The 25,154-nt window shown below is 44.8% G+C and overlaps 1 protein-coding gene across 1 annotated transcript in view; it reads left to right on the top strand.

Moving 5' to 3' along the window:
• The first annotated feature begins 3,536 nt into the window (after positions 1-3,536).
• The window catches only part of MARCHF10 (membrane associated ring-CH-type finger 10), a 48,510-nt gene continuing 26,892 nt past the window's right edge, over positions 3,537-25,154 (top strand). The window contains exons 1-3 of the mRNA XM_059378489.1: positions 3,537-3,942; positions 11,035-11,141; positions 20,514-20,633. Coding sequence (XP_059234472.1) covers positions 11,052-11,141; positions 20,514-20,633 — 210 coding nt within the window. The 5' untranslated portion in view covers positions 3,537-3,942; positions 11,035-11,051. The remainder of the gene's footprint in view (positions 3,943-11,034; positions 11,142-20,513; positions 20,634-25,154) is intronic.

Here is a 25,154-nt window from a genome sequence, read left to right on the forward strand (position 1 = left end):
GCACCAAAGGCAAGGGAAGCAAGGGCAAAAATGAACTATTGGGATTTCATCAAGATCAAAAGCTTTTGCACAGCAAAGGAAACAGTTAACAAAATCAAAAGACAACTGACAGAGTGGGAGAAGATATTTGCAAACGACATATCAGATAAAGGACTAGTGTCCAGAATCTATAAAGAACTTAGCAAACTCAACACCCAAAGAACAAATAATCCAATCAAGAAATGAGCAGAGGACATGAACAGACATTTCTGCAAAGAAGACATCCAGATGGCCAACAGACACATGAAAAAGTGCTCCATGTCACTCGGCATCAGGGAAATACAAATCAAAACCACAATGAGATATCACCTCACACCAGTCAGAATGTCTAAAATCAACAAGTCAGGAAATGACAGATGCTGGCGAGGATGTGGAGAAAGGGGAACCCTCCTACACTGTTGGTGGGAATGCAAGCTGGTGCAGCCACTCTGGAAAACAGCATGGAGGTTCCTCAAAATGTTGAAAATAGAACTGCCCTATGACCCAGCAATTGCACTATTGGGTATTTACCCTAAAGATACAAATGTAGTGATCCAAAGGGGCACATGCACCCGAATGTTTATAGCAGCAATGTCCACAATAGCCAAACTATGGAAAGAACCTAGATGTCCATCAACAGATGAATGGATCAAGAAGATGTGGTATAGGGGTGCCTGGGTGGCTCAGTGGGTTAAGCCGCTGCCTTCGGCTCAAGTCATGATCTCAGGGTCCTGAGATCGAGTCCCATATGGGGCTCTCTGCTCAGCGGGGAGCCTGCTTCCTCCTCTCTCTATTTCTCTGCCTACTTGTGATCTCTCTCTGTCAAATAAATAAATAAAATCTTAAAAAAAAAATAAAGAAGATGTGGTATATATACACAATGGAATACTATGCAGCCATCAAAAGAAATGAAATCTTGCCATTTGCAACAACATGGATGGAACTAGAGCGTATCATGCTTAGCGAAATAAGTCAAGCAGAGAAAGACAACTGTCATATGATCTCCCTGATATGAGGAAGTGGTGATGCAACATGGGGGCTTAAGTGGGTAGGAGAAGAATGAATGAAACAAGATGGGATTGGGAGGGAGACAAACCATAAGTGACTCTTAATCTCACAAAACAAACTGAGGGTTGCTGGGGGGAGGGGGTTTGGGAGAAGGGGGTGGGATTATGGACATTGGGGAGGGTATGTGCTTTGGTGAGTGCTGTGAAGTGTGTAAACCTGGTGATTCACAGACCTGTACCCCTGGGGATAAAAATATATGTTTATAAAAAATTAAAAAATTAAAAAAAATAATTAAATAAAAATAAATTAGAAAAAAAAAATTCCGAAAATATTTATGGTTTCCCTCATGGGCATTAAATAAAATCTTAAAATGTGCCTCAGAAAGTAAATTATTGAGTGCTAGCAGACCAAGTACGATGCTCTATTATTTGCCCTCTCTTGTTCATCTCCACAGTGATGCTTTGAGGTAGATAGTAGTATTTTACATGGATGTTGAAGTGGAAGGAGAAAAACCTGGATCTAACAAGTGCCAAGGGACTTTTCTTACTAGTAGGCAACATGGGGAGCTGAGAATGGGGAGCCCTGCTTTGGAGCCCTGATCTGCTGCTTATCTCTGTCCTTGGGCAGGTCCCTTCTCTTCAATCTCACCTGGGCTTCCACTTTCTCCTCTATTATTAATAATTCCTGATTATCATTAACTGTTATGATAATTTTTATTTAACTTGAACAGAACACGCTCTCCATCTATCATTTCACTATTATAATTTCAATCAGTGTGTCTGATCAAGATTGAAAGGCGAATTGGAACAACAGGGTTGGACCTAGAGGGCATTATGCTACGTGAAGTCAGTCAGACTGAGAAAGACAAATGTCATATGATTGCACTCATATGTGGAATCCAAACAAACAGCAGAGTCGGACCTATATATACAGAGAACAAACAGGTTGCCAGAGAAGAGGGGGTCGGGGGAGGGGCAACATGGGTGCAGGGGAGTGGGAGCTACAGACTTTCAGTTATGGAATGATTAAGACATGGAAATAAAAGGCACAGCATAAGGAATGTCGTCAATGATACAGTAAGAGCACTGTATGGGGACAGATGGTGGCTATACTTGTGAGCATAGCATTATGTATAAACCTGTTGAATCACTATGCTGTACACTTGAAACTAATGTAACATGGTGTGTCAACTACACTTGAATTTCAAAAAATAATTTTAAAAAGATGGAAAGGTAAAGACCATGGGGAGGGGTCTTAGGTTAATACCTACAGTTAATGCTTTGATAAGGATTACTTGATAGCTGGTTGAGAACAAGAACAGAACGTGGGTGGATGGAAAGGTACCAGTGACTGCTGAAGGACCAAAGGAGGGTGGATGACAAAGCACCCAAAACAAAGCTTTCTCCTAAGTACACATTATCTGGACTCTGCCTGGATCAGGATGTGCCTCGGGATTCGATGTGAAAGCAGGGGGTGACATTCAGAGTATCATATGCAGTCTGGTCTAGCTGAAGTATGAATGAAGAAGCCCTGACAGAGGAAAACCAAAAAAAAGCAAGCCTGGAGGAAGGTATAGAGAAAGCCACCGCAGTCAAGAGTTTGGATTTTAGTTCGCAGTCAGCGAGGAATCTTTGAGAACTTCTCAGCAGAGCCACAGCATGAGACCCGAGCTGCTTATAGAATCAGGGAAATGGTGCGGCTAGGGTATGGGAGACAGGAGCTCAAGATGTGGTTGGGCGGTCCTTATGATAATCCAGACATGAGGTCCCGGAGCCCCAAACTAGGGTGGTGGTGATAAGAACAGAAGGAAGGGGGCAGTGATGCAGAGCTATGGATGCCAGCTGGATTTGGGGGATTGCTTAGAGAACACCCAAATCACAGACACCTAGGGATGCTGGGCACGGATGGAAAGTCCAAGAATTTCTATTCTCTTTTCCCTCTATTCTCTACCCAATCAAAAGTGCCCTAACTTGACATCAGTTGGCAAGTTATTGAGTGCCTACATGTGCAAAATGAATGGAAGAGTCATCCTGGCCTACCAAAAACCACACACAGAAATAAGTCTGGCAGAGAGAAGGTGAGGTTCTGGTCTTTTCCAAATCTGTGGGCACTAGTGTAAACCTCCAAGAACCTCCTTCCTTGGGAAAGGCAGCCAAGATTAATTATAACCAGGAGATAACTGGGATCTGGTCTCAGTTCTGCAATAGACAGAGTGCCTCCCTTGATCATTTATTTCTTCCTTCTTATTTGGGAGCAAGTACTTCAGAGATTCTCCGAATAGCTCAAACTCCAGGGCTGCACTGTCTTTCCTCTACCTATCTATTTAATATTACTTTATTCAGCTAAAACTATTTCACCCTCTTGTTTTCTAATCACGTTCTTTATAAAGCACAGCACCGATTCGGAGCAGGGGTGATGGCCTCAATATCTGGGTCTGGGCTTGGGCATCAAGACAAAGCCAATTGGGCGTGCTCCTTCCCCGTGTCTTCTCTGCCCACCGCCATCACCGCTCTGCCTCCCCGACTGCATCCCGTTCCCACGGCAACCGCTGGGCGCCCGCGTCTGGGCTCAGGACCTCCCGGCCCCGGCCCCACCCCCGCGCCAGCGCTCGCAGCCCCCAGCTCCCGCGCGCTGGGTGAGGAGGCCGCGTTGCCAGGGAAACGGGAGGACGCCGGGCAGCCGCCCCCACCGCCTCCACCCCTAGAAAGCCCTGCCGCCGCCGCAGCGGAAAGCTGCCTCCGGGGAGGAGGAGGAAGAGGGGCCGGTAGCGGGAGGGGAGACGAGACAGGAGGAGGAAGAGGAACACAGAGACTGCCCTGCGCGATTGATGGGCGGCCCCTCCGCCCTGGAGCAGCCCGCCTGTCCCGCCCCTTGGCCCCTTCAGCCCGCGCAGGTGGGGAAGGACGGACCCGCCAGGTAACGGCCCGCCGGCCCCAGCCGCGCGCGACCCTTGCGGCCCGCAGTCCTCCGAGGAAGTGTGGGGAGAAGGAGGACACCCTCTCCTTTCTGCTTCTGCCATTCTGGGGGTAAATAGGGCCGAAGCCTGTCGGCCAGGCCTCTCCCTCTCCCTGGGGGACCCGTGTTTACCTGCCTCAAGGAACAGGTGTGGGGGACCCGGGGATCACTTATTTGCACCCTGGCGGCCGCCCCGCAGCTGCGTAACTTCCCTGCAGGCTTCTTGGGTCTGCAAGTCCACAGTAGTGTCTACACGGACCGTACGGCCCCTCTGGCTTCTGAGAGGGAAATTGTTGATATTGTCATCGTTGGGAGCATCAAACTGCTTGTCAAGCCTGTGACATCAATCCCACATCCCGAAGTTTCCCAGTTATACATGGAGTCTCTCTCTTCTAGGCTTGAAAGTCAGTGTGTGACCGCCCATCTCTGTCAGTTTCACAATAAATAAGTCACTGCCAAAGAGCTTTTCTCACAAGCCCCTTACACCCCCACCCCTCGATTTCCTAAACCAAACTGGAGGAGAGTCCAATTATCTCCCCGCATCCATGTCAATTTCTCCTCTTTACGTTGGGTCACAGCATTCTCTCAGTAGTGGGGTGTTAGGAAAATTGGCCCCAAATCACTCATCTTTGTTGCTTATATTCATTATTTTTATAAGATTTTAAAACTCTTAAGATTTTTTTTAAGCTAAGACTTAAAGAAATCCTATAACCTTTGTCATTACAAATTAATTAATTGTGTAAAAGGAGAAATAAGTTCTGATCTCCTTCTTCCAAGCACCCAGTTGTGGAAAAGGGGAAATACTTATAAACCAGACTGTCAGGTATTAATATAGCCATTTAGATTGTGGTCCATGGGAACGTGCAGCCTAAAGAGAGGCTTACATTTACATTTTTACATTACATTTTTCTTTATTGCTAAGCCAATAAAATATTCACTTTAATACTTCTGATATGAGAGCATATTAGAAATTTTAATAAGAAAACAGTGAAATAGCTTGATGTTATTAAAAAGAGCTCCTTCAAGTCTTTTGACAAATGTGGTCATAGAGCAGAAGGATGGCATATATGATATTTTAGAGAACTGAAAGAAACCTATTCTGCAATCAGATTCTGTTCTCCTTAGTCAGGGAAACTTGGTTTGAATTCATTGCAAACTTACACTAGAGAGGAATACATATGTCACAAAGTTCTTAGAATATTCCTCATTGAAATTTCACAGATCTGTAGAATTTTGAGGCCAAGAAGAATCACTCGCGCTTGCTGTCAGCAAAGCAGGACTCCCTTCTCCCTTGCCCACATCCCTCCTACTCCCTTCTCCTCTCCTTCTCCTTCTCCTGATTTAATATGGCTTCTTACGTTGATTTTTTAAAGCACATATTTGGCCCAATATATTGTCACCAGAGACTTAAAACAGAAGCATGCATGACCATGAGTGGATTTTAAATTGAGAAGCAGTTCAAAGGTGAGAAATGGAAGAGAATACAGAACGCTATTTTAGAAACATGCTCCTTGCCCACATTTTATTACCATCCCCTCCCCCACCTGTCTGTATTTGCTGAGAAAAAATGTTTGGGCTTCAAATGGCCATCTGGTTGAGTGGGCCCACTAAACTGAGATCTGCAAATTAAGCATTATTTCATGTGAATTTACTTCCAGTTATTTCTGTTTCTTGTTTGTCCTGGTCAGTTTTCAAACCTGAAGTACAGTATGAAGTTCAAGTGGTACTTCAGAAAGTTGGAGAACCTTTTCCTAAACGGTGGTGATCTCCTAACGATCTCTTTCCCCAGTGCCTGTAGTATTTGTTTACTCTCACAGAGTATGGAGGTATTTAAATAAATTACACGTGGCACCATGATGCTTATAAATATGCATTTTATAGTGAAGTGCAGTAACAGTTTATGGGAGGGTAAAGAGACTTTTGTAGGTAATTTGAAAGTCCTTTATTTGGTAGATGATTGTGAAGTCAGAGGTAACCTAGCAAGTAGTTCAAATAGTGTTATTTCCTACCTAGTTAGACACAGTTTTTTCACGCCTCTTGACTTAGAAGCCTCTTTAAAATAACAAGGCATGAAAACCAGGATATATGAGCTGATTTTTCTATGTTAATTTTGGAACCAAGATATATCATCCAAGTGGACTCTGGGATATGCCCCTTTAGTGACCATTAACACATTTTCATTACGAAATCTTATGTTCTCTGCCTGATTAATATTCAGACAGACTGTTCTTTCCAACAATAGCAGCAGGGGTTCATCTTTCTCCCTGTTTTAACACCATTGTTTTCCTAAAAAACTTGATTCTGTTGCAGGTACAAATTCATATGAAAAGTTGGAAGTGATTATTTGAGAGAAGGGGGGAGGAGCAGAAGGAGAGGGAGAGAAAGAATCTCAAGCAGGCTCCATGCCCAGTACAGAGCCCAAACTGGAATTTGATCTCATGACACTGAGATCACGACGAGCTAAAATCAAGAGTCAGATGCTTAACCAACTGAGCCACCCAGGGCCCCCCAAATGATCTTTTAATGTGTAGTTCTATAAATTACCATTAAAAATCCTCAGAGGCAAAATCTAGGCTTTGCATGCAGTCTGTGGAACTATCTGTTGGATTGTAGTTTTAGACTTGGGACTCTCAAAGACCAGCTTTCTGTACTTCAGAGACAGCAGCACAAATTTGCTCAGGGCTAGGTGGGAAACCTGGTGAGATTTCACAATGACCAGGCCAGACACTGAGTCACCATGAGTCAGGGGCAACCTGATTTTGCTAATATCTACACAACTGAAAAAAATGGAGAGAGGAAGGAAAGCTTCAGAGTGCAAACACCCAAGGGTAGGGATGTTGTCTATCTTACCCTGCTGTCTCTCCACAGTCTAGAGCAGCATCTGTTACATGGAAGTCACTTAAATATGTGTATCAGAAAGAAGAACAAGGCTGGAGGCACCATGTTTCCTGATTTCAAACAATATTACGGAGCTATAATAATAAAGTCGTATGATATTGGCACAAAAGCACACATAGATCAATGGGACAGAATAGAGTGGCTTGGAAAACTCCTGCATATGTAGTCAATTAATTTATGACAAAGGAGCCAAGAATTTTCAATGGGGACAGGAGAGTCCCTTCAATAAATGGTGCAGGGAAAACTGGAAGATACACAGAAAAGAATGAAACTGGGTGAGATTACACTATACACAAAAATTAATTCAAACTGGATTAAAGACTTGACCGTAAGACCTGAAACCATAATACTCTGTAGGTGGTAAGTGCCTTGACCTCGGTCTTGGCAATGCTTTTTTGGATTTGATATCAAAGGCATCAAAGGCAACAAAAGCAGGGTGCCTGCCTGGCTCAGTTGGAAGAGCAGGGGCCTCTTGATGTCAAGGTCATGAGTTTGAGCCCCATGTTGGGTGTAGCGATTACTTAAATAAACAAACTTAAAAAAAAAAAAAAAGGCAACGAAAGCAAAACCAACAAGTAGGACCACACCAGACCAAAAAACTTATGCACAGCAGAGGAAAGCATCATCAAAATGAAAAGGCAATCTACTGAATGAGAGAAAATATTTGCAAATCACATATCTGATAAAAGGTTAATATCCAAATCATATAAAAAGCACATACATCTCAGTAGAAGAAAAAAAAAAAACCCAAAACCCGATTTAAAAATGAGATTTGGATAGACTTTTTTTTTCCCCAAAAAGACATACATATGACCAACAGGTACATGAAAAGGTGTTCAATATCACTCATCACAGGGGAATACACATCACCCTGACAATGAGATGCCACCTCACCCTTGTAGAGGGCCTAGTATCTAAAAGATAACAAGTAAGTACTGATCAGGATGTGAAGAAAAGGGAATCCCTGTGCACTGCTGGTGGAAATATAAATTGGTGCAGCCACTATGGAAAATATGGAAGTCCCTCAAAAAATTAAAAATAGAACTCCCATATGAATTTATCCAAAACACTAACTCACTGCAGCATTGTTTGCAATAGCTAAGACACAGAGGCAAATTCAGTGTCTACTGATGGATGAACAGATAAAATGTAAGATATATACATCACACAGAGAAAGAAATATTATATGATCTCATTCATATTTGGATCTAAAAAAAAAAAAAAATACCAAAGCTCACAGACACAGAGAACATTCAGAGAACAAACTGGCAGTTGTCAAAGGCATGGGGCTGGGGCGGGGGCACAGCAATATGGGTGAAGGAAGTCAAAAAGCACAAACTTCCAGTAATAAAATAAGTAAATACTGAGAATGTGACGCATAGCGTGGTGACTATGGTTGATACTGCATATCTAAGGGGCGCCTGGCTGGCTCAGTCAGAAGAGTGTGTGACTCTTGATTTCAGGGTCATGAGTTTGAGCCCCATGCTGGGTATAGAGATTAATAAATTAAATAAATAAACGAGAAAATACTGTATATTTGAAGGTTGGTAAGAGAATAGATCTAATTCTATTAAGTTCTCATCACAAGAGGAAAAAAATTATGACTATGTGGGTGATAGATGCTAACTAGACTTACTGTGATCATTTGCAACAAATACAGATCAAATCATTCTGTGGTACCCATGAAACGAATGTCATGTTCTATGTCAATTAAAAAAAATGTATCTGTAGAAATCACCGAAGAGACTTCACTGGCCAAAAAAGCAGGATGTGTAGGACCTCAGATGACCCTGACTGAGTCTAGCGGACTCCTCATGGACAGCACTGTTTAATAACTGTGTGACTTTAAATGTTTTGGTCATAAACTTGGGCCACACCAGTCAGAGCCAGAGCTCTTGAAAGCACTGTCTCTACTTCCTTACCTCTCATTTGCGCAATGCACTGCAATCGGTCTTCAGTGTTCTCACCGAGGTTATAAATAGCCTGCTCCTTGAAACCCGCTCCTCTCAGCGTCTATGCAACCGCGCCCACCTGGTTTGCCTCCTGCCTCTCTGGTGGCCTTGCAGCCTTCTTTTCCGCTCGGGGTTCTCGAGTTGGAGTGCTTGCTCCTCAGCTTTCGTGCCCCGGGTTCTCCTCTTTCCAGTACGCACACTGCCTTCCACGTCAGCTGTCACCCAATGCCGGGGTGCCCAAATCCTCACTTCTCTGGTCAGCTCCAGAGCCCCGCCTCTAGGTGCTGGCGTGACCTCTCCATCTGCTGCTCCCCCACCCCCCTCCCCTTCAAACGCCACACGGTTTTCTCACAAAGAGAAATGTCTCCAGAATCGCCCACCGACCAGCTGACCAGCCACCAGCGCCCAGCCAGCTGCTCGAGCCCGTAACCTGGCCGGCTTCCTTCACATTCGCCTTTCCGCGCCATCTGTGCCATCACCGGGCCCTGATGATTTTCTCCCCCTAGTAGCCCCCCCCCCACCCGCCCTGGAATCCATCATGGGGAGAGTGTGGGCCCTGCTGTGAGACTCTGTGGGTTCAAACCCCGGCTCTTCCAGTTAGCAGCTCTGTAACCTTAAACAAGCTACTCTGTGCCCCTTTGTGCCCCAGTCTCCTTACCAGCAAAATGGAAATCGAGTGCTTGCCTCAATGCCTTCCTGAAGATGGAACGAGTTACTATGTGTAAATGTTGACAAGAGTGCCCAGCCCTTCCGGAGGCCAGTCAACAGTAGCTCGGACGCCTGCCTCCTCTCCACTCTTGCCCCTCAAGTGTGGTCACCATCTTATCTGGATCATCATCATAGGTTCCCAGGGGTCTTTCTACTTTCCTTTTTCGATCCAGCCCCTCCCCCCCATTCATTCTCTACACCAGAACCAGAGCTGGAGGGGCCTTTGAAAATGCAAATTAGGGCCACCTGGCAGGCTCAGTTCCGTAGAGCATGTAGGACTCTTGATCTTGGGGTTGTGAGTTTGAGCCCCAGGTTGGGTGTTGAGATTACTTAAAAATAAAATCTTTAAAAAATAAAACATAAAATAAAATGCAAGTCTAACCATTCACTCCCCAGGCTGGAACTTTCCAGTGGCAGTTAAATGGCTCTTGGCAATCATAACCTTCCAGGCTGTCTCCCCTACAGCCCCTCCATTGCTGTTCTCTCCTCTCTCTGCTCCAACTGCTCTGGCCCTCCTGGTCCTCAACCGCACCAGCCCCCTGCTACCCTGAAGCTCCCGCACCTGCTGTCCTTTCTGCCTGAGATGCTCTCCGCCCCACTTCTTGCCTGGCTCACTCCTTAGGAAGCCCAGTGTCATTTCCTAAAGAAAACCTTGCCCCCAGACCCTGTCATGCCCTTCCATAATAACCATCTCTCAAAGAAGCTCACATTTCTACTCTATAGCACTTATCACAATTAGGGTTCCTTTGTCAGTACTCAAAGAATTGGGATTTGAACCCAGAGTCTCACAGCAGGGCCCACACTCTCCCCATGACGGATTTAGGGGCTACTTCAGGGGAGAAAACCATCAGGGCTGGGTGAGGATCTGAATGGCAGGGGAGAGGGGTGGTGGAGGAGCTCACTGGGCAGTGTGAACATTCCCCTCCGACAATTCTGAAGGAAGGGTAGGTTCATGAGAAAACCTCACGGAGTTTGAAGTGGCTGGGGTGCAGTGAGGTTCAATGTCAGTCCTCCGCCCACCTGACTGTAAGCAACAACCAAGGCAGGGGCATGTTCGTATCCTACCTAGCACACAGCATAGTGTCTCAGTTGAAATAGGAGCACGACTGTTGAATAAGTGAATTTAAGTGACCAGGTGTTCATAACTTTACTCATTACTAATTTCGCTAGGTTCTTAAGTTTTCTCTTCTTTCTTTCTGTCAAGTCGTAGAACTGCTTCTGAATCAGGTGTCTGTCAACCTAACCCCCTATGAATAACCAGGACGAGATCACTGAAGCCAGCTGATGAATGTGGCCGTGTTATTTATGCCCAGAACAGGAGGGCTGTAAGGGCATCCACACCAACACAAAGAGTCCCTGCTGGCTGAAAGGAGCATCTGTGCTTTTCAAACAATGGAAATTAGATGAACAAAAGCAATTATACTAAGATAAATCCAAATCTGGCACAGCAACGAAGGAGTATGTCACAGCACATGTATTTATCTCTTATACGCAGGTTGGGGATTAAGAATCATGTTGCATGAAGCAAAGGACAGGCAGAAGTTCGTGAGTAATGTTCAGTATCTGCGGGACATGCAGCATAAGATGGACTCTGAATATCAGGTAACTGCAAGAAACTAAAATTATCCTCCACTTCCATTAGAGTTCTATGTGAGAATTCAGGATACAGTCGGAGTGCATGATAAACAGTCATCACTTCCCAAAATCCCAAACCCATCACTTCCTAGTTGTGTGACCATGGAAAGTCACTTTACCTCTCTGTGTTTCCACATCTTTAAAACGAAGTTAGTGGGGCGCCTGGGTGGCTCAGCGGGTTAAGCCGCTGCCTTCGGCTCAGGTCATGATCTCAGGGTCCTTGGATCGAGCCCCGCATTGGGCTCTCTGCTCAGCAGGGAGCCTGCTTCCTCCTCTCTCTCTGCCTGCCTCTCTGCCTACTTGTGATCTCTCTCTGTCAAATAAATAAATAAAATCTTTAAAAAAAAAAATAAAACGAAGTTAGTAACAGGACCCACTTTGGGGTGCCTTGGTGGCTCAGGTTAAGCATCTGACTCCTAATTTCAGCTCAGGTCATCTCAGGGTTATGAGATCAAGCCCTGCTTTGGGCTCTGTGCTGTGAAGTCTGCCTAGGATTCTCTCTCTCTCTCTCTGCCCCTCCCACCCTCTCTATAAAAAAAATTAATAAAAATTATAATAGTACCCACTTCATAATAGTGTCATGAAAACAAAATAGCACTTGAAAAGTACTTAGCACAGAGCTTGGCACACAAAGCTTGTCAACGAATGACATGAAAGCTTAAATTTGATAAACCAGGATATCCAGAAAAAAAACCATTAAAGATTAATGGGGGGTTGACCTACCATTTATAAAATAATATGCCTTTCCACTGTCATCCCATCAGAAGAAAGGTGGTTAACACATTCTCCAATAACCTAACTATTCGTCACCCTAGTTACAGTGTTTACATGCAAAAACAAAACAGTCAGGGAGCCCGAGGAGTCATGATGTAATTACCCAGAGCTGGCATAGGACAAACTTGCCAGACTGGGTGTGAGATTCTGGGAGCACTGAGAAAGTGTCGTTCAGCCTGTTGGCCAGAGGTCAACCCTCGCCAATCCAGGAGGCTTGTCCTCGGCTTCAGCTGAGGATTGAAAAGTGCACCTTCCCTAAGGAAAACACAGAAATGTTGCTATTGAATTTTTCTCCTTAGCAATTTCAAATATAACCAAACCTCCTGGGTCACCAAGGAAACCAGACCGAGCTCAGTAACCTGATTTCACCTGTACAATGCAGCTTAGCTGTGGGGCTGGAAGCAGAGTCAGCAATTTCCTCCCACAACTTGCCAACCCACGTACAAGACTGTAAAAGTGAGGGAATTTCTGTAAAATGAATAAGAACATAAATAGCTGAACTGGTCACACTGGGAATCCAGTGCTTTTCACCTAGATCCCTCTGCCACCTGACCCTCATTTGGAAATGCTTGTTTGAAGTTGTCTCCAGAACAAACATGTAAGAAGATCAATCTTATTATCTGATGGTCTCTGCTGAAGAAAATCACACAACTGTGTGGCCTGAAGTCACTGGGGCTTTATTTGTCTAATTTCATAGGACATTCATGTCCTTATTAATAAGGATACTTTCAACACTGCCCTTAAAAATAACAATACTTATCAAGTGCCTACAACGTCCTAAACGAAGTCCCTTCTCTCCCAGAATTCTTATTCTGGAATTGAGAAACAAACAAAACACACAAGTAAATAAATACATGAGATAGTTTTGATTAATGCTAAATATAAGGAGGCAAAAAGAGGTAACCGGCTGGGGGGTGATGCTCCCTTACACAGGTAGGGAAGCCTCTTTGGGGGAGTAACATTTGGTTGTAGAGGTAAAAAGATGGGAAAGAGCTGGCCAGAGCATCCTGAGCAGATGGGAAGCAAGTGCAAAGGCCCTGAGGCAGGAACTAACTTGGAGCTCTGGAAGAAACAAAAGAAGGCCAGAGTGGCTGAACCACATTGATCAAGGGAGAATGTGGCATGTAACAAGATAGGAGAAGTAAATGGGGCCAGATCATGTTGAATCTCTCAGGACAAAATTTGGTGTCTGGAGTTTACTCTTAGGAAGAATTATTGGGATGATTTTAAGCAGGGAAGCGGCATGATCTGATTTACAGTGTTTAAAGATAGCTCTTGCTAGGGAAGCAGCAGAAAAACTTGGTAAGGAACTCCGATAGAAACCTGGGGGAGAAATGATGGTGGCTCAGACCCAGGGGTAGGAGTGGAGGTGGTGAGAAGTGGCTTAACCCAGGGAACAGGAGCAGAACTCCCATCATGCCCATATACGGAGAGGTGGAGTGAGGGAGATAATGGGGAGAAGGTCGACTGACGTCAGCATGCTTACTCGTCCATCAGCTCCCTCTGTCATCATCGGTTTTCAACCTTCCTACCTTTTTCAGACCTGCAATCCCCACACTTTCAACAAAGAACTTCTCTTCCTGTTTTATACACACAGGAAACAAAGCAAAGGACCCAAGTCCATCAGGTAGGAAGCCTCGCCACTCCTCCCCTTCCATTCCAGGCTACACACCCCCGCAGACCTCAAGTCCCCAGGGGAAAGTGACACTCTCTGGGCCAGCACCTGGCCTGGCCCAAGCTCTTGGCCCACACCCCGCTGTGTCCAGTTCTTCTCCGTCCAGGAACTAGTTGTCTGTATCTTTGACATTTCCTTCCTTCTAATTGGCTCAGCCTACTAACATGCTCAAGTCCCTCCTATACTGAGTACAAAAGAACAAAGCTACAGGACACACAGTCCTTCTCTAGCCACAGACTTGGCACTGTCCCCAACCTGCTACATTTCTATCTCCACTCCCCCCATTCGCTCCTAACTTGCTGCAACCTGGCTGTCCCCTCCCCTCCCCTCTCCTGAAGTTGTTCTAAGATCAGTAGCCAAATTCAAGGGACATCTTTTTAGTCTTTGTTTTCTGAAGCTTTATCTACATTTGACACTATCACTCCTCCCTTCCCAAAACATTACTCCTTTGGCTTTTTGACAGCACATTCTGCTGATTTTCCTTCTGTTTCTCTCACATTCCTCTCCCTGCCCCACAAATGTTAATTCCCCTGGTTTCCAACAGCCTAGCTTTCTTCCAACTCACAAGGTCTCTGTGACCCATCTCTTCCCTCCCATGTTTTTAACTATCACTCATAGACTAATGACCTGTAACCCTGAGTCTCCCCCAAAGGGTCACCATCACATGCACACCTGCCTGTTGGGACATTTCCATCTGGATGTCACACAGGCATCTCAGCATGTCCACCCTCTGCCATCCTCCTCCGTATTTAAGCCTTCCCCAACTTCTTTCTCTCCCTCACCACCATATCCCACCTGTTACCAAGTCCTGCCACTGTCGCCTATCAACTCATGAACTTGTGCTTCCCTTTTCATCCCACACCCTGGTTCCCGTCTCCACAGTTTCTCTCCAAGATCATTACGATCTCCTTATTACCAGTCTCCTTGCCTCCAACCTTGGCGTCCTTCAGACTGCTTTTTTGAAAGGCAGGCCCAAGACCTAAGAACCATACACAGAGCAGCCTAAATCTTCACTGCTTCTCTGACCTCCCCTTCCCCCTTCTTTACTCTCTTGACAAGGGTGGTAAAGACTGCAATTTGAATTTAGAACTAAATGGAACCTCTGTACTCCCACCACACCCTTCTTTTAAAGTCCTCTTTATTGAGGTATAATTCACATATCATAAAATTCACCTGTTTTAAGTGTATAATTTAATGACTTGCAGTAAATTTACCAAATCTGCAGCCATCACCACCATCCAGCTTTACAACATTTCCATCACTCCAATACCAAAGCGTCCTTTCATACCTCCTTCATGTTGCTTATGAAATTGTACTGAAATTGTCTTCCGGATGACTTCCCCTCAATCTGGACCACAGCTTCCTAAAGGCAGGGATGGAGTCTTACTCTTCTGTGTTGAACTGAACGCCCTACCATTGATGTGAGCCAGCATTACCTAACTTGACCACCAACTCTGTTTATCAGTCTTAGATTCAGCTGACTTGTAACTATTTCTCAAGGTCAAGTCCACCCTCATTGAGCATTTTCAAAACCACTCACCACAAAGTCTGCAAAAAATAAATACGGTTGTCTTTAATATGTTCTGAGTATTGTTGAATTAAATATATAGCAACCCACAGAAAAGACTTTGAGAGAAACAGTGGTGAGCTATTTGTATGATTTAGTCTCTCCCTTGTCTTGTTCCAGAAAGGATTTAAAGTAGGGGTTTAAAGGGGTTTTAGTAAGAATCAATCGCATGACCTTAATAACCCCTCAATAACTTGGTCCATGTATGACCTGAATATATGTAGATAATTTACTAAGATAGACTTTGCAACGGGTCGATATTAAAACACTGGCTCTTCAATGAGTTTGGCCCAAGGAATCCCAGCTTTCACTCCTAGGGCAGCAAACTGCTTGGACACTAGGGACTCCCCATTTCAGGGTGTACAAATATTTTAAGACCTAATAGCCAGACAGGACTCCTAAATTATACACATTTGCTGCAGATTCCTTCCTGTGCTTCACTTGCCTTTAATGAACTGGCTCAAATTGAAGCCCTTGCAAACCTCCTGTGTACACTATTCCTGCAACATCCTAGAATATGCCAAGGGTTGGTGTGCACTGGATTAGCAGTGCCTTTACAGGTTTGTGTGCTGGCACCAAGAGAGGTGGCTTAAACCCACCCTGAGTTATTTTGATGCTGCTTTCAGTGGTTGGGTGGGACCCTTTTGAAAAAAACAAGAGGAAATAAACATCTATTTGGCATATTACATGCTATTTCAGAATCTGGTAGCTAGTACATAATTACATGCCATCTCAGGATTTGGCTCTGTTTCTTCAAGGGTGTTCACGCTGCATGGATTTTTTTTTTTCCTTCCTTCCTTTTGGTCAAACGTGTTTATGTAACCTGAGGCAGAATTTAGCCATTAATGTCTACTGAAAGCTGGAGAGAAAGATTACACTTGGCATTTCAGAATGATATTCCGTGATCTATCAAATGTGTTCAGATGGGTTTCATTTCCTGTCATTTATTCATCCTGATCTTTCAAGGATTGAGCAAACAACTTAACGTGACGCTGTAAACTTGTTCAAGGACATGAGAGGTGACAATGCCAGGTGGCAGGGGCTTGGGTACCGTCCATTCAGGAGGTTGAGGGAGTAAATTCAGCTTCCCCTCCCATGGGAGCCAACGGGAGGAGTCTCTGTTCTGCTCACCTCTGAGGCATGTGCTTCTGTCCTCTCCACAGACAGAACAGGAAAAGAAACTCATGTGAGGGAAATAGAGTGTCAGATTGTTTTTACACCTCTGATTCCTTAACCTCTTAAAACTAATGAGCTTGAATAATGCCAGCAATGATAATTAAACCCCCCAATTCCGGGTTATGAGTGTTAGATCAAAAGAACAACAGAAAAGTACCAACCGAAGCCATGGCAAGTCCCACTTCTCCAAATGCTTGGATGCTCAGAGTAATGATAACCTTGGTGGAGGCCACCGTGCTCTAGAGGTACAGATGTGTCATGGTCTCGGGGTTTTTCAGACTGGAACCCTGAGCCTGGGAAAGTGTTCCTAAGGCCCAGTGGCTTCTTAAGGCCCAGGAGCCCAGATGAGGACTTGAAGGCAGGACTGATAATCAAATAAGCTCATGAAACTGAGCACACACACCACCCGCCCCCAAAGTCAGAAAGCTGCAACACTGAAGAAAAAGCGCTTTACAAGGTACCCTGACTGAGGGCAGGATCACCTCAGTTGTCTGGCCAGGGAACTTCGGGCCTAGGAAACAGTCCTCTGCCTCCAGGGCACAAAAACAAGGAGGAAGCTCAGGCCCAGACAGAAAGATTCTTTCTTCTTCCCTGACCAGGATCAGAGTCACGTGATTTGGCAAAGGCTGGCTTTGGAAACAGAAGTAAACCAGGCAGTGGGATCAGAAACAACAATTAATGCCTAATGATGATAATGACGGTGATGATGGTGGTGCTGGCGGTGATGAGCGCCTCTCACTGAACACTCGCCAGGAGCCACTCTGCCAAGCGTCCTGCCAACAGGGCCCCAGGCTCCCCGGCAATCTGGCGGCACCAGGCATCTCCCTCTTACAGATGAGGGAAGCAAGAATCAATGGCGTTAGTCAGCCTGTCCAAGGTCACGTTGCAAGAAAGTGGCAGAGCTGGGGTTTGTCGTGTTTACCCGTATTGAGTTACAGTGAGTCACGAAACCCACGTCATCTCCCACAGGCATATATGCACACTCTGTGTTCTGCCCCCGCAGTGGGAGCCTGTGCTCTGGAGGCAGCCTGCCTGCGCTCCGCGGTCAGAGGGATGGGCTGGGGGGTGAGGGGAGGCAGAGTCGGAGGAGGAGTGAAAGAGGAACCCCCGCTCCGGCCCCCAGCTCAAGGAGGAAATAAGGAGTTACCTGAAGCCTTCAATTTTAAGACTGCCCTCAGCCAGTTCCGTCACATGAACAGGAACTTATTTATAGCACTCTAGCTCCAGACATGTGGAATTGAAAGGGGAATATTCTTAAAGTTCCAGCGGAAGGGGAGCCCCTGATGATCACGAGTTACACATCAGTTCCTCCTCCCCATCCTATGGATTTCACACTCTGCCCTGTCACTCCAGGACCCCCAATGTGGAAACATCAGCATCAAAAATGGCAAAAAACAAAACAAAAAACCCAAACAAACAAAAAAACACACAACAACAAAAACAAAAATCATTCACTTTTACAAATAACAAGAAAACTAGCCCCTGGGGGACAAGCAGCAGTTATGGCTCAGGTCCTGCTATTTCTAGGACTGGAAGTCTGGACTTGCCTCTGTCCCTGTGTTCCTTCAACTGGGCAAAGCTATCACTTCAAGAGGACGGATGTTTGATTTACACAGAAAGATTGCTTGACTGTATCAAGATAAAAATTACCCACCCTCACACCGGTTTGTTCTCAGGCTCCTCTGAGAGGAGGAGGCATAAGGAACCAGAGGGGGAAAAATTTTTTTTTGACACTGCAAACCATTCTACTCCTCCTCCCCTTTCGGTAAAGAAATATTTAAGTTGCATGCATTCTTGGAGAGAATTTTCAAAAAACACTCAACCCACAAGAATTCTGTTCATCCCACAAAATCTGCCTTGGTCCTACGTGCATTTGCTAACACTGTCCTCCACTTTGAGCCTATCAGCATTTGCTGCTTGCGCCTGTAATCCCAGTCGGTTAGGATAACACAGACATCTGCCGCTCCAGGAAACAACACTCCCAGCCAGGGCTCCTCCCAAACAGGCTCCAATCTGAAGTTACTGGAAAGGGAATGGAAAAGAGGCCCATCTTCACTTAAACGTCATTAAACTCTCCGGCTAACTCTCTCCAGTTTTACTTTGGTGTACTTTCTTACTTGGTGTTTAACTTCTCATAGTTACTGTCCAGTACTTTTAGGGGTTTTCTTGCTCAAATTATTTATTAAAACAGATACTGCCAGGGCACCTGGGTGGCTCAGTGGGATTTGAGAGTCTCAAGAGTTGAGAGTCCAACTCTTGATTTTGGCACAGGTCGTGACCTCAGGGTCTTGGGATCGAGTCGCGTGTCAGGCTCCATGCTCAGCAAGGAGTCTGCTTGAGATTCTCTCTCCTTCTGCACACCCCCCCAAAATAATTAATTTAGAAAAAAAAACATTGCCTAGGATTTATTAAAATGGCTTACTATCTAGATAGCATAGTTTCTGAAAACTGGATTAACAGAGAAACGGGGAAAGGGGAGGGGGACAACCATTTCAGACTGCTCTCCCTTTCCGAACAAGGCAGGCTGGAACCGCCCTTTCCTACAGGATTCCACTTGCAGCAGGTACCATCTGGCTGCTGTGTATGAGCCCTGAGGCCAGGGCTTCACCAGCAACTTGGTTGTGAAGCAGTGTCACGGGCTCGCTGTTCCCAATTCCAGGCAGTAAATGTTTTGTTAATATCAGGTCATTTCTATTTTTAACCACGGAGCATAATATTAGGCTTTCCCAGAGGCGTGAAATTCTGGCAAGTCCTTCCACATCAAGGAAGGAGATGCATTTTCTAACAAAGGGGGAAAATGCAGGAGGAATCTTTCCTTTCTCAACCCAGCCGGGAAGGGGAGATGTCAGGCCCGGTTTAGTAACAGTATTGTTGGTCTTTAACTGCCCTTCTTTACCATGACAGCAGATAATTTGGCTCTAGCAGCGCAAAGGTGAATTCGGGCACTGAACCTATAGAAATGCTCCAAGAAGTTTTACTATTTTAAACTATTTAAAATATCAATTGAAACCCCCACAGCACCTGATATCCTTGGGGTTTTTTCCTGTCCTGATCCTGGAGAAGAAATATAGTGGTACTACATTTTCTCTTAATTTTGCTTGTTTTTTTTAAGAGACGGACAATTTTTTTTGTTGGTTACTTTATTTTTATTTTTTTATTGTTTTGCATTTGGGAATTGATATTTCCCTCTGAAACAATAATGCAATTCAGTGAACATTAAATGCTAGATGCTGGGGGATTCAAAAGATAAGAGGTGGTCCTTACCCTGAGGGTTTTCACTGATCAGCAGGAGACACAGGCTCAAAACAACTAAATACAACAGTTTAAAAAAAAAATTGCACAATTCAAGCTGTGTCTGTATAAAGGAGCAATTACTTTGGCCTGGGGAAGAGGAGCAAGGCAAGGCAAGAGATGCCACGTGAGCTGGATCTGAATAGATCTGCAGGGTTTGCGAGCCTGTGAACATCCCATGAAGGGCATTCCGAGTGAAAGGAAGCTCACGTGCTAAAGCTCTCATGTAGGAAAAGTCTTACCCTGGAACCAGGTGTGATCCAAGAGGTCAGAGTCAAGCAGCGACAGAATGAGGGGACTCAGAAGAGCAAGGCTGAAGGGAAGCTGATACTGTGTATCTGGTACTTTCTGCCTTAAGAAGTCAGTTGTTGGGGAAATACTTGTCAAAACACCTCTTGGTGTGTTGATTTTAATTGATTAAAACAGTGGCTTTTTTTTTTTTTTTAATAAATGCCTGGTTTTCATTTGTACTTTTTTTTTTTAAGATTTTATTTATTTACTTGACAGAGACCACAAGTAGGCAGAGAGGCAGGCAGAGACAGAGAGAGGAGGAAGCAGGTTCCCCGCTGAGCAGAGAGCCCCATGTGGGGCTCGATCCCAGAACCCTGGGATCATGACCTGAGCCAAAGGCAGAGGCTTTAATCCACTAAGCCACCCAGGCGCCCCACTGACCTGGTATTTTGGGCAAAAGGAAGAGAGAATGATGCCCAGCTGAGTGTCTTCACACTTGGTAAAGGTGTTGTTGAGCCCTTAGAGATGGACGTTATGTATTTCATGCTCCTGGTGATAGGAATTAAGCAAAAAGTTATAAAGCTTGTCGAAGACCTAAGCCAAGGAAACGTTTTTCATTCTGCAGGCTTGTCTGAGAAGACAGGAATATAGAAGAGACCCAAATGAGAAGAAAAGAGATCAATTTGGGGGGCCAGAGACAAATTTGGAGAGATCCCGGTTTTCAAGTGGGTCATCTTCCAAACAGGTACTTAGAACTCTGGGAGATCTACTCCTCCTGCTTCTGTTGCTGCTGTGTGTGTGTGTGTGTGTGCACGCACGTGTACACGTCACTTAGGAAAAAGCCAACTCAAAAAGGAGGTGTTGGAGAGTCCTAAAGGTCAGGATGGGGAGACACAGGGGCAAGAGCTCCCATCCTGGGTACCATCCAGGAGGCTCCTTTGTGGTCCAACTGTCCGTCCCCCTTCACTCCAGTTGGGCCTCGATCTTCTTTCCTGATGGGCCTGATGGAGATAATCTCTGAGGCACCATCCAAGTCAGAAATGCAACTCAAGCCTCAAGAGCTGAGGCTAAGATGAATAAATCCATCAGAGAAAGACAATTATCATACGGTCTCACTCATGTGTGGAATATAAGGAATAGCACAGAGGATCATAGGACAGGGAAAGAAAATGGAATGGGAAAAATCAGACAGGGAGAAAAACCATGAGAGACTCTGGACTCCAGAAAACAATCTGAGGGCTGCAGAAAAGGGGGGTGGGTGGAGAGATGGGGTAACTGGGTGATGGACATCACATACTGTGATGGACACTGGGCGTTATATGTAACTAATGAATCATTGAACTTTACATCAAAAACTAATGATGTATTATTATATGTCGGCTAATTGAATTTAAATTTTAAAAAATGGAAAAAAAAAAGTTGAGGCACTGGGCCTTCTAAAACACATCACCACCTCCCTATCTCTACACCTACATCAGTGTCTATCTGCTCTGCCCATATAACCATGGCCATCCACACGAGGGATACAGATATAAAGATATATGTGTGTATGGGCTTCTAGTCTAACTCACTGCATTGCTTAATCTTGTTTTTAAATAGAGTAAAATGTAGTAATAACTGCACCCTGTAATAAGTAGGAATTGTTCAGGTATTTTTGTCTGGATGATAACAACAAAAAATAGTAAATCAGTATCATTGTGATATGATGATGATAATAATTGTAGTTACCATTATCTGAGTGCTTACAGTGTTCCAGCACCGTGCCAAGCATTTTATAAATATTAGCTTATTTAATTCTCATATATCTCTATGCATTTATCTTATCTAATGATGAGAACCTGAGCCTTAGAAGAGATAAGAAACTTGACCCAAGACTTTAAGGCAGTGAGTGGTGGAGTCAGGGGTCCTTTGCAGTCCGTCTAACCGAGGGAGGGTGCTCTGAACCACTGAACTATATGATCATATTTCATGTTTAAGATCTTATCTGAGTACGAATTTTACTTATCCTATGTAAGTACTAAATACCACAAGCTGCATTCAACACTGTTTGCTGGCATGGTGAATTGATTTAAGATGAGTAATATGCCTTTTATGAATTCTTATTTAATATTTTATGCCTACGATATACTCTAGAGGATGGACTCTCTCTGGCAGCAGTGTGGATCCCAGAGATAGATCCTAGATACCTAGTATCAATCAAGTTCTCATTGGAATTTCTTCTTTAATCTGGGATGCTCGCACTGTGGTTATTTAATGCTCAAAGGATACCTTAAAAACATTGATGATTGATGTTTATGGATGTAGATATATCCCTGGGTGAGATCTATACTCCCTATTAAGAAACATGAAATCACACGATAAAATATTCTACCTAGAGTCTGAAGGGGAAAGAGACTCTTAAAATATTGGCACCATCGAGAAGAACATATCACCTTGGTCGTTCCCTGTTAGTCAAAGATGAAATAGAACGCCTGCTGCTGATTAAACTTAGGGAATGAGAGTAATCCAAAAATTAAATCTAGTTTGGCTAGAACAGCACATTTTTAGCATTAAGATAAATTCTCACATTTTCTGCACATAGAACAAAACTCAAGGACAGATAAAAAAATGTGACGTAAGTCGAACAGTAACACGGAGCACACTTCCTAGACTGGTAAACAAATGGGCAGCTGGGTTCTTGTATTTTCATGCAAAGACTGATATGGATGGCCATGGCCACTTTGCATGGTGATGCTTGCACATTCGGGGTATTCTAGGACTGGAAGTTTCATGCTCCTCTCCATAAACTTTGTTTGAAGGACAGGCTATTGACAGATTTCTGTAGTTTTCTTCTCTATGCTATAGAAATTAATCATTCTTTAAATCATCATTGCAAAACACTCAGACCATATCTTTTTTTTTTTTTTAAAGATTATTTATTTATTTATTTGACAGAGAGAAATCACAAGTAGATGGAGAGGCAGGCAGAGAGAGAGAGAGAGAGAGAGGGAAGCAGGCTCCCTGCCGAGCAGAGAGCCCGATGCGGGACTTGATCCCAGGACCCTGAGATCATGACCTGAGCCGAAGGCAGCGGCTTAACCCACTGAGCCACCCAGGCGCCCCACTCAGACCATATCTTAAAAAGTATCTGGTTGTAATAGTAATGATGAAATAAGGACAAAAATATGTGGTCAGATGCACAAAACTGGCCATTTCCAAAGTATAAGAACAGGATTTTTCATGTTTGTACTGTCTCTGTACCTCAGTCTGCCAGAGAAACCAAAACAACATGACTTACATAATCTCAATTTTTTTCCAGGTAATGATATCCCAAGGGTTTGGGCCTCGATTATACAAGTGCCTTCAAGGTCACATCTTCTCTATCAAGAAGAGTGACAAAACCAGAATTTTCCACAGTGCAATTCACCTCTGCTTTGCTCTCTGTATTACTGATAATTCTTTGGGGGATACTGGAGGATTTGCCTCTGGATACAAAGCACAGGAAGGGCAGGGGGAGTGAAAAGGTCACTGAATGCGTCACTCATCACTCATCAGCCGTATGACTTGTGCGCTTGTAATGGTGATTTCTGCCCCCCTCCCCACCACCCCAGCCTGCTTAGTCCTTCAACTTCTGTTTGATATGAATGAAGCTAGAGCTCTCTCATGAGATAAACCAGATAGGGAACTCTTCAGCCCCCAGGGTCATGGGTCAAGTGGGAGCATTCTCCTCCCAGGTTTGGACCCCTGCCCAAAAGTCTCTGAAAATCTGGTTGTTAGTAAACCTTCACGGTCTGGGCCTGCCCTGCTATATTTCGAATCCTAAGGGAATACGGAACTTATCAAACCTCTTTTTAGAGGCTCCTCAGTGCCTGGAGTCAGCCTCCCAGGGGAAGCAGCAAGAAGCTGGTACCTGCCCAAGGAGAGCACAGGCCAGACCAGTCCCGATTTGCAGAGCTCAGTGGGTTGAACGCCATGTCGGGCACTGCAGGTGCCGGCCCATCATTGGCCATGGGAAAAGAGCAGCAGGAGATCCAGTTCCATGTGTAGGGCTTGTGTTCATATAAGCCCTCCTCCTCAGGTGAACATCCCCCCAAGTAATTCCCTTCTAGAGAGACTCCTGTGGCTGAAAACACCAAGGAAAGCATTGCCTCTGATTTGTAAAGTCAAGTTCCTTCCGACTGAGTGGGTAGTACGGAAGTGGGTTGCTTAATTCTCTCACTGCATGAGGCGCCACCACCAAATTCTGATGCTTGTACTGCAGTTTCTGCCACTTGCTCCTTCCTTGACCCAGTCCCCTTGACCCTGTCTCAGATGATCACAATGCTGACCGACCTGGTATTAGTGAGACATTCACCATCAAGTATGGGATCCAGTATCAAGCCATCATTTCCAGACACCTGTCTAGAGGGGGCAGATCCCCAAATGCACAGTTAATGCGGCGGCCACTCCATTGTGTACCATGGCTTCCTCGCCACCAGTGGCTTCAACAGCGCCTTAGGCCGAGGATGTGTTACACCTAAATCCAAGACAGAGCAATAACCACCAAGCTCATGCTGCAATGTTCTTTAAAGAGTTACCTCCTAAACACATTTAAATTAGTGGTGCGGGGGGCGCCTGGGTGGCTCAGTGGGTTAAAGCCTCTGCTTTCGGCTCAGGTCATGATCCCAGGGTCCTGGGATCAAGCCCCATATCAGGCTCTCTGCTCAGCAGGGATCCTGCTTCCTCCTCTCTCTCTGCCTGCCTCTCTGCCTGCTTGTGATCTCTTTCTGTCAAATATATAAATAAATCTTTAAAAAAAAAAAAAAAAAACTAGTGGTGCGGCAGGGGCGCCTGGATGGCTCAGTGGGTTAAAAGCCTTTGCCTTTGGCTCAGGTCATGATCCCAGGGTCCTGGGATCAAGCCCCACATCGGGCTCTTTGCTCCGCAGGGAGCCTGCTTCCTCCCCTCTCTCTCTGCCTGCCTCTCGGCCTACTTGTGATCTTTGTCTGTCAAATAAATAAATAAATAAAATCTTAAAAAAAAAAATTAGTGGTGCGGCAAAGTAGAAAGAACGCTTATCATCAAGGGCCATCTCTGTCCCTCATTATAGTGTGAATTCAGACAAACCACTTCTAAGCACTTCAGTTTCCCATCAAGGAGATACTTATTAATGCTTATCTCGTGGGATCGGTGGGAGAACAAGTGAGACTCTTGTGTTCATACATAACATTAGATTACATTATAAATTACATTGGTGTCCGACTAGCCACAAATGGTGCTCTCATAGGTATCAGTGGCAGAGCAGGTT

The sequence above is a fragment of the Mustela nigripes genome, chromosome 16, assembly GCF_022355385.1.
Source record: "Mustela nigripes isolate SB6536 chromosome 16, MUSNIG.SB6536, whole genome shotgun sequence".
Lineage (NCBI taxonomy): Eukaryota > Metazoa > Chordata > Mammalia > Carnivora > Mustelidae > Mustela > Mustela nigripes.